Raw genomic sequence first — 9,967 nt, forward strand, 5'->3', positions numbered from 1 at the left:
AAGGAGTAAGCGTCTTTTAATTTCATGGCTGCAATCACCATTTGCAGTGATTTTGGAGCCCCCCAAAAATAAAGTCTGACGCTGTTTCCACTGTTTCCCCATCTATTTGTCATGAAGTGATTGGACCAGATGCCATGATCTTAGTTTTCTGAATGTTGAGCTTTAAGCCAACTTTTTCACTCTCCTCTTTCACTGATTATAAACCAGTAAAATTTAAAATAGCTAATTTAAGGAGGATACTTCTTTAATATTTAAAAATTAAAAACACACTCCTAGGTAGGTCTTAGAGAGAAGAAATCAAAAGTAAATTAAAAACTACACAGAAAGCAACTTAAGAACACTTAATATCAAAATTTATGGGATAAAGCTGCATTTTGAAAAAAATTTATAACCCTGAAATGTCATCATTATTCAAGAAGATAGGTGAGAAAAAAAAAACGAAATGAAAAACCTATCTTAGAAAGCAAGAAAAGAACAGTAAAGATAAACCAAAACAAGCAGGTGGCAGGAACAAAAGATTAAAGGTACAATCAATAGAATAATAAAAACAAAGAAGTAAAGAGAAAACAGCCCCAAATCCCTCCTTTGAAAAGAACAGCAATTTCCTCAAAAACTTAGTTGTGAAAAAAAAAGTAAAAATATGCAAGATTAGGAATGAGAAAGGAGAAATGACTGAGACAAGAGGTATTACAATAATCTTTGGTGAATACATACAAATGTATGGCAACAAATGTAAAAAACATGAGAATTGGATGATTTTTAAATAAGCTACCAAAACTGACATATGAAGCAATAGAAACCTTGAATACTCCAGTTAGCAGAGGGCACACACGTTGGTGGGGTGGGGAATGAAGATTAAAGGGAACCACTGAAAAAGCTTCTAGAGACTGATGGGTTTGGTTTGGGGCTTTCCAGGTGGCATGTGGTAAAGAATCCACCTGCCAATACAGGAGCCCCAAGAGATACAGGTTTAATCCCTGGGTTGGGGAGATACCCTGGAGAAGGCAATGGCAACCCACTCCAGTATTCTTGCCTGGAAAATTCCATGGACAGAGGACCCTGGCGGGCTCCAGTCCATGGGGTTGCAAAGAGTTGGGCACAACTGAGCATAGCACAGCACAAAGGTTTGCAGCCGACTTGCACCTAATTTTTGGAAAACTAGAACTGTATATTCTATCATAACTTAAGTATTGCAAGCCACAGAAAATGGTGGAGAGTTCTCCTTTTAGGAAAGGAAAGGAAGGAAAGTGAAGTCGCTGAGTCATGAGTACTGGAGTGGGTTGCCATTTCCTTCTCCAGGGAATCTTCCCAACCCAGGGATCGAACCCAGGTCTCCTGCATTGTAGACAGACGCTTTACCATCTGAGCCACCAGGGAAGTCCTCCTTTTAGGAAGGCAGCACAATTTTAATTCTAAAATCTGATGAAGATGCTATGAAAAGAGAAACTTAGAGACCCTCCTCTCACTATAAAGATGCAAAGACTCAAAATACTAGCAAAAAGAATCACGGAATGTATCAAAAGAATAACAATAACATTATGACTAAATGGGGCTTATTCCAAGAGACTAAGGGTGGTAAAATACCAGGAAATCTATCAATGTATCCCATTTTTAAAAAATTAAAGGAGAAGAAACAATATGGTCATAATAATAGATGCTGTGAAGGGACTTTTGCTATAATTCCACAGCCATTCCTAACTTAAATTCCTACAAAAATTGAAAAGATAGGTTCACTGCTGGTAATTCACTAAAGAAAGAATGAGATGAGACTGAGACCCCTTTCAGACTGGTTAACATTTCTGGCAGGAGTGCCAGGAGAGGGCACTTAGATGGGCCACAGCCCTCCACATCCCCAGCAACAGGTTTGGAAAGTGATCTTGTGTGTATCCATGGAGACCACTGGCTGCTTGGAATCTACTGTCCAGAAATAAAACTAGTGCATAAGCACCTAAGTAGAAGGGTGTCTCTCGTAGGCTGTTCTTAGTGGGCTGGGTAGCCTGAGAATGCAGTGATTGCCCTCCAATATGGGAATCTCTGAGTTCGCACACAACAGTTACACCAACAATTGTGCTGCATTTAAGAAAACAGCAATATACCAACCTGAAGCTAACACTGAGAAGGTGCAGAAAAGTATACAATTTCAACTTCATGAAAACAAATGTTGGGAATGATATATGACTGTATCTGTCTGTGTTCCGTGTCTGTATCTAATCACATGAGAACATCCATCCATGAGGTTATCCTTATATGCTATAACATGGATATGAGATTATGTTTTTGTTTTGTATTTGTATGTTTGCAAACATTTAAAATCTGATGTTTAAAAGTTTCAACACGAATATTCTGCAGCAGGCTCCCTTCTTCTTCCTTTTGCTGTTGTTTCAGTCGCTCAGTCGTGTCTGACTCTTTGCGACCCGCGGGACTGTAGCTCACCAGGCTCCTCTGCCCATGGGATTCTCCAGGCAAGAATACCGGAGTGGGTTGCCACTTTCTTCTCCAGGGGACCTTCCCAGGCCAGGAACTGAACCCACGGCTTCTGCATTGGCAGGCGGTTTCTTTATACTGAGCCACCTGGGAAGCCTCTTCTTCTTTTGGTGTCTACAATTGCTTCTAGGACCCACACCCTCCCAGCTGCACATCCATCTCTGGAAGGCGCTGCTCCTCTCCATCTGCCTAAACTCTTAAACTTCGGGGACGCCGGGACTCAGATCAGGGTCTCTTTTCTTTGCCCCTCCCACCCTCCACCCACTCCTTTGAGGATTCCATCCAGGCTCCACTTGTCACTTGCACGACGACTCCCAGTCTTGTGCTTTTGGCCTGCACTCATCTCTGGAACTCCACACTCCAGTGCCTGCTCAGCTGCCTTCCTGGCCTGTCCAGTAATACCAAGTAGGCACTATGAAGTGAAAGTCGCTCAGTCGTGTCTGACTCTTTGCGACCCCATGGACTACGCAGCTCATGGAATTCTCCAGGCCAGAATACTGGAGTGGGTAGCCTTTCCCTTCTCCAGGGGATCTTCCCAACCCAGGGATTGAACTTAGGTCTCCCACATTGCAGGAAGATTTTTTACCAGTTGAACCACCAGGGAAGCCCAAGAACACTGGAGTGGGTAGCCTATCCCTTCTCCAGCGGATCTTCCCAACCCAGGAATTGAACCGGGGTCTCCTGCACTGCAGGTGGATTCTTTACCAACTGAGCCATCAGGGAAGCCCAAGTAGGCACCGTGAACATGACCAAACCTGCTCCTCCTGCAGTTTCCTTCTAGGACATGACATCTTTCATCCTGCCAGGGCCTGGACCGGTTACCTCACAGAGGCGGGGAGAGTGCGGTCAGCACCAAGCCTGGGCCCGGCAGACAGGAAGTTAGGCAAAGGCCCAAGGTGCAGGGCTGGCTTGGGAACGCGCCTCCCTGGAGTGAGGGAGAGGCTGCGTGTGCTTGTGAACACCTTCAGACGTTTGGCATTTGTCATCGGCAACGGTTCTACAATCTACGGGACAGCAAGAAACTAGAAGGAAACAACATGTTTGGAAGTCAACAGAGCATTTTATTCCACAGGAAGAGAAAGAACGACTTGACATGAACAGATTTTAGAGTCGCAACAGGTTGGTGGCTGTGAGGGTGCTCACACAGCGGTGACCCAGAACTTTATTTTTGGGATTTTATAAGCAGCTGCTATGCTATTTTGAGGCACAGATGAGGCTTACAAACAAAGCGGCCCAGGAGTCGTCCGAACTCTGAGCTGCATCCTCACCACCAGGCGGGTGAGGCGCTCAAACTGATGAGAGGCCGTGTTTCCGTTTCTGGGTTGGCAGTGAGCGGGCCCGGGTGCAGGAAGCACTGACTGGTCAACCTTTCTGGTGGGCGAACAAAAGCAGCTCTGATCAGGCAGCGATGTAGCTGGATGTGCTGGGTTAGGGCATCAAGGGGAGTTTGCTTTCTGCTGGTCTGGTTTCTCCTGATTCAATTTATTTTTCTTCCTGGGAGTGGAATTGGGTACTTGAGGCAGCAAGAAAATCGGTAGAAAATTATTGTAACAAAGTCTCAGCCATCTCTGGCTAAACACTGATTTTAAAGGAAATGGGGGCCTTTAGCAGCCATAGCCAGGGCCTGCTTCCTCTAAAGCTTTGGATGTTTTCCAGGCAAACCAGGAAACTCTCCAGAGCCCCTGAAACCTTACCCCACGCCTGGCATGAGGGCTGAGAGGGCAGAGGGAGTTTGAGAAGCTAAGTTGGCACCCACCAACCCCAACCTCACCCCGTTTGGTCTTCGGATCCCATTTTAACATCTGCCTCTTCTAAGGCACAATGTCAGAGGAGGTTGTGCAATTAGGAGCTGAGCCACTGTTTCAAGGGTTGATGAGATCAGAAAGCGGCCGGGAGGAGGGCATCTGAGCACCCTCTTGGAGTCTCTGGGAAGCACCGTTCCACAGTGCAGCCCTCAACCAACTTCCCATGGGCAGAGGATGCTGGGTGCCACTGGGCCCCAAGGCAAATTTCCTTTATAATCCTAACACCAAGCTCCTCAATCCAACAGAACTTCCAAGTGACTTCACTCCAGAAAGTGACAGAAGGCTCACTGATGCAAATAATCAATCCTCTGAGAGTCTCATTCTTAGGAGATCATCATCTCAGGCAGTGGGTGACTGGTGACAAAAACCACAAGCCACACTTGTGGGGTGCAGGGCACGAGGCTGTTGAAGAGGATGAGAAACCTGCAGGAGGCAGCACCTGGTGCCACAATGACCGCCTGGCAAAACCAACCAACTGAACAACCAAAAACACACCTCCTTCAAGAGCCAGGTTTCAACCCTGCTGGCCACGAAGACAGAGTTCAGTGAAGACCACATATAAATCCTGGTGCTCAAGACGAGCCTTGAAGACACTGCTTTGCCAAAGCACTAAGCACTGGACGAAAGCTCCCTTCCTGTTTTTGCACACACACACACACACACACACACACACACACCCTAAGCGGGGGGAAGAAAGACAGATTAGCTTCATTTGTGTCTTGGAAGGATCTGGGTCATGAGTTATAAACCCCAAAACCTTCCACACATCCACTGATCCCCTTGGTCTTTTTAGATCTCAGCTACGTTAGACATGGTTGTACAGACTGAGTAGATTTATTAAAATAAAAATTTAAAAAATCACAAGTCTAGTCATTCATTCCAGAGTGAAGCCTACCCCTCCCCAACTTGGTTATTCCATACAGAAAAGAGAAAACCCTGCAAACAAGACCCAGGAAGAAAAGGGAACTCACTTCAAGGCCTTGCCACTGTTTGGAATTTAAAACCAAGGGCAAGAGTTATTTTGGCCAAATCTTGGCCTCAAACTTACAAAAACAGCTTTTTAATACTCAAGATTTCATTCCCTTTTTGGACTCTCTCCTTCTCATCTCAGTGTTACTGTCACCAGGTCCCCAGGACTGCAGAGCTGAGAGTCTGCCTGCGGCTTTATTAGGAAGAAGAGAGTCCTAGGTCCTTCTCCTCGGACTGCTGCTCAGGAGGGAAGACATTCTTACTGTGGGTTTTGCTAAGTTTCTGGACTTTTGATTTGTCCACCCAGTTCTGCAGGGCTTTTTCCCCTTCTAAGTTACCAGAGTCTACCAATGTTTCAGACTGGCCTCTATGATAATAACCCAAGAAAAACTTGCAATGCTGGTGTGTGTGCACGTGTGCTAACAGAACACACCGCAAACTTTGGCAAGACCAGTCAGGAGGGAGCCAGAGATTTAGGCAGATAAAAAATAATCTGTGACACTCTAAGAACCATCTTTAAACTGGAGGAGAAATCAATAAAAGATGCATCTGAGTCACTCCCCTAGGCCTTGTTGAGGGCCAGCTCTAGGTCTGGACACTTTGGTTCGCTGCTGCTGCCTGGACGCATGCAGGTGTCAAAGGTGTCACTCGACGTACCCGGCACCTCACCTCAGCCCACCCGACTGTGAATACCCTCGTTTCCCAGACTAAGACATAACATTCTGCAACTTGCAAGAATCCCTCTTCATGGATAGTACCCTGAATTAGACATGTAGAATTAGTGCAATAGAAGATCCAATATAATTTTATATTACTTTACAGTTAACAATCCTTTACACACATCATAGTCCCTGTTCAGAAACACTTCTATATATTTACAAACACACAGTTGTGTATTTATCAATATATACATGTTAACAAAATACAGGGCAATCTAAAAATTAGATTGATCTTGGTACGCTTTTTTTTTCCAAACGTTATTCAACCGATGTCTTTTACAAATTACCTCCCCATAATCTAAAGCAATTCCTTGCCCCACAAATGAATACAGTTCCATCCGCACCCCCTCATCAGTATTTACTTCCCCTCTTGATATCATCCCCCAAACCTTATTCTGGTTTCCTCAAATTGAAGCCAAGCCCATGGGCCTCTCTCCTCCTGATTGGTGGGGGGTCTGTCTTTGGGAATGTCCCTCCAGCAGCTGGGGTTTCTCAGGAGTCCAGCTCCAACTGTTCTTGGTTTTCACTGAGTCTTAACATCAGCTGCTGTTCATAGTAAAGGCTCTTTGCATAGTTTATTTCCTGTGATAACTTGATAGCGAGGACCTCTGATTTCACGTGGACCTGAGGAAGAGGACAGAATGAGTAACTCGCCCCCACAGTGGGGAACCAAACAGACGTACAGGACACGAGCCACTGAAATCCACCCAGGCAGCAGCTCCCAGCCTGACTGTGGATCTCAACAGCGTGGGTGTAGTTCCAAGAAACAGATCCCCAGGGCCCTACTCCTAGTTTATGCCGACTTGAGGTCTGGGGTGGACCCCAGGGTGCCTGTGCAGTCGACCCACAATCCCCCGACCTTCGGGACTCCCTGTAACTGAGAAACCGCTGTGCTCCGAGGTGTGAGGATCAGCTGAGGTGAGAGCAAGTGAGAACAAAGACTTGGGACTCAAATCTAAAGTCTGCTGATGAGGTACCATTTCACACCAGTCAGAATGGCTGCGATCCAAAAGTCTACAAGCAATAAATGCTGGAGAGGGTGTGGAGAAAAGGGAACCCTCTTACACTGTTGGTGGGAATGCAAACTAGTACAGCCACTATGGAGAACAGTGTGGAGATTCCTTAAAAAACTGGAAATAGAACTGCCCTATGATCCAGCAATCCCACTGCCGGGCATACACACTGAGGAAACCAGAAGGGAAAGAGACACGTGTACCCCAATGTTCATCGCAGCACTGTTTATAATAGCCAGGACATGGAAGCAACCTAGATGTCCATCAGCAGATGAATGGATAAGAAAGCTGTGGTACATATACACAACGGAGTATTACTCAGCCATTAAAAAGAATACATTTGAATCAGTTCTAATGAGGTGGATGAAACTGAGCCTATTATACAGAGTGAAGTAAGCCAGAAGGAAAAACACCAATACAGTATACTAACGCATATATATGGAATTTAGAAAGATGGTAACAATAACCCTGTGTACGAGACAGCAAAAGAGACACTGATGTATAGAACAGTCTTATGGACTCTGTGGGAGAGGGAGAGGGTGGGAAGATTTGGGAGAATGGCATTGAAACATGTAAAATATCATGTATGAAACGAGATGCCAGTCCAGGTTCGATGCACGATACTTGGGGCTGGATTCTTGGGGCTGGTGCACTGGGACGACCCAGAGGGATGGTGTGGGGAGGGAGGAGGGAGGAGGGTTCAGGATGGGGAGCACGTGTATACCTGTGGCGGATTCATTTTGATATTTGGCAAAACTAATACAATTATGTAAAGTTTAAAAATAAAATAAAGAAGAAGAAAAAAAAAAAAAAGTCTGCTGATGTTCAAAGCACACAAACGCCTTGAGGCCTTTCTTATGGAGCAAGCTTGCTTGCCTTGAAAGGGTGAAAGGGCAGCTGGGCAAGGCTCCCCACCTCCAAAAGGAACTTGTGGAAATACTCAGGCTTTTGGGTGTTAACTCAGTTAATCTACCAGCCCTAACCTAAGCCAATGACCCCAGGGGAGCCCACACAAGCCAAACCAAACCCAAGCGCATTCCTGGGCAGGGAGAAGGTCAAGGGAGAGAGGCCCAATCAGGCTGGTTGCGGTTTCTGATCACAGAAAGACTGAGATAAGCAGGGCCATTTTGAATGGTATGTCATTCTTGAATGCAGGCTTGAAAATCCTAGCATTCCAGGTGAAAGATGAGCAGAGCTAACACCTGGGGTTCCTGAAAAGATTCCAAGTGAGAACATGGCTGGAGATGGGGTCCCCTCACATGGGCTTCTGCCGAGCTCTGAGCAGAAGCAGTGACCTGGTCCAGGCCACCAGCTCTGGTGACTTGCAGGCACGTGGCTTTGAACCCCAGCTCCTTCTGGTGTTGGCCAGATAACCCTGAGCAAGCCACCTGTCCTCACTAAGCCTCCTTACCAGTCAAGTGGGGGAAATAACAGTACAACATTAAATAATCTTTAAGTATTCAGAATCCAGCCTGGCACATAGGAAGCCCTTACTGAATGTTGGTTATTAATAGGAATGGCATTATTTAATAAAGTCCTGCCATAACAGTATCTTGTAGCCTTTGGAGGCAAAGTGTAAATTTTGTCTATAAATATTTATTGAGCTTTTACCCTGGGCAGAGGCCTATGCTACATATTGCTTCTTGGTGCACGAAAAAGTTAGCTTCCAATTATTCTAGAGGGGAAGTTAGGAAGAAGCCAGCATGTGCTCTAACATCTTAGATCCGATGCACTGAAGAGGCCCATTTTAGGAATAAAACAGCCACATGCATTGTATCAGCTGGTCCTCACCGCTGCTCAGAGGCAGGAATCCTACCTACACCCTAAGGAGGGGAAACCAGGGCTCAAGTGTTGAGCAACCTGCCTAGGGTCAGCAGCAGTGAAGCTGAGAGGGCAGCACCACCGCATATACCACACTGAGCACCTTCTGTCTGCGGGACTAAGAAGCAGGACCCCTGGGGATTCACAGCAGCCAGGCCTAAGCCTCAGGTGCTGCAAACGCCTTTCCACTGAGAAGCATCAGCAGAGCAGTGGCGGGCCTGGGAGACGGGTCAGGTGTGCACTCACCATAGGCTTCTGGTGAGAAGGGCCCGGGATGGACACGCCGCTGCTCGTGTTCACAGCCTTCTTGGTGACCTGCACGTACACTTTCCCATGGTCTTTGGAGACGAGGCAGTGGTAGAGATCGTCATATTTGACCTCCAGGAAAATGGCCTCTCGGTCAACGTAGTCCCCGCTTCTCAGGAAGTAGACGGCCTTGGAGGAGATGAGCACGCAGTAGCTGTCGATGTTCTCCACTGCGATGAAGCTGTGGAGGGAGAGGGGGAGTGAGGAGGGCACGCAGGACTTCAGGGCTGCTCCTCGAGGCAGGGCTGAGGCTCCGTGTGGGCCCTGGTCTCTGGGGACAGACCTCACAGCCAGGCTCCCTTGCTCACTGCCCCGTGGGTGGGTGGCTCACCCACTCTGAGCCCCCGTCTCCTTGTCTGTCAGTTAGGAATAAAAGTGGCATTGGCCTCTCAGGGCTGCTGCGAGGCCGGCATGCATAGCAAAGGGCCCTTACACAGGGGGCTCGATGAACAGGACCAACTGTATCAATGAGAGAAAACAGTTTTATGGCCTTTTCATAGGACGAGGCTTAGAGAAAACCATAACAGTGCTTTGTTGGGCAAAAGAGAGGAAGAAAACACAATGCTTTGAAAGGTCTGTTGATGAAATAGCAGCTGAGAAGCTTCGCTGTGAAGGCAGGGTGGGGGAGGGGCGGGGTGATGGAAGTGGAAGTGGGGAGCAGCATTAAATGGGTCAGCAAACTGGACGCGTGAGAGGATGCCGTGCCCTCTCTATCTGCACATCTATGTCTGCTGCTTTTCTGTCATGGTTTTAATAGGAGGTGGCCTGGTCTCAGCCTAACACCTTGAGGGACAGGGGGCTGACTGGTGAGACCACCGCCACGTTCTCAGAACTTCATGAGTTGTTAGGA

At 47.0% G+C, this 9,967-nt stretch overlaps 1 protein-coding gene across 1 annotated transcript in view; it reads right to left on the reverse strand.

The window, feature by feature from the left end:
* Nucleotides 1-3,524: 3,524 nt before the first annotated feature.
* Nucleotides 3,525-9,967, reverse strand: part of VPS13D (vacuolar protein sorting 13 homolog D (S. cerevisiae)) — a 274,572-nt gene continuing 268,129 nt past the window's right edge. Inside the window, exons 70-71 of the mRNA XM_010850181.1 lie at nucleotides 9,058-9,298; nucleotides 3,525-6,601 (exon numbers count right to left, since the gene is read on the reverse strand). Coding sequence (XP_010848483.1) covers nucleotides 6,470-6,601; nucleotides 9,058-9,298 — 373 coding nt within the window. The 3' untranslated portion in view covers nucleotides 3,525-6,469. The remainder of the gene's footprint in view (nucleotides 6,602-9,057; nucleotides 9,299-9,967) is intronic.

Source organism: Bison bison, unplaced genomic scaffold (genome assembly GCF_000754665.1).
Source record: "Bison bison bison isolate TAMUID 2011002044 unplaced genomic scaffold, Bison_UMD1.0 scf7180017864289, whole genome shotgun sequence".
NCBI lineage: Eukaryota > Metazoa > Chordata > Mammalia > Artiodactyla > Bovidae > Bison > Bison bison.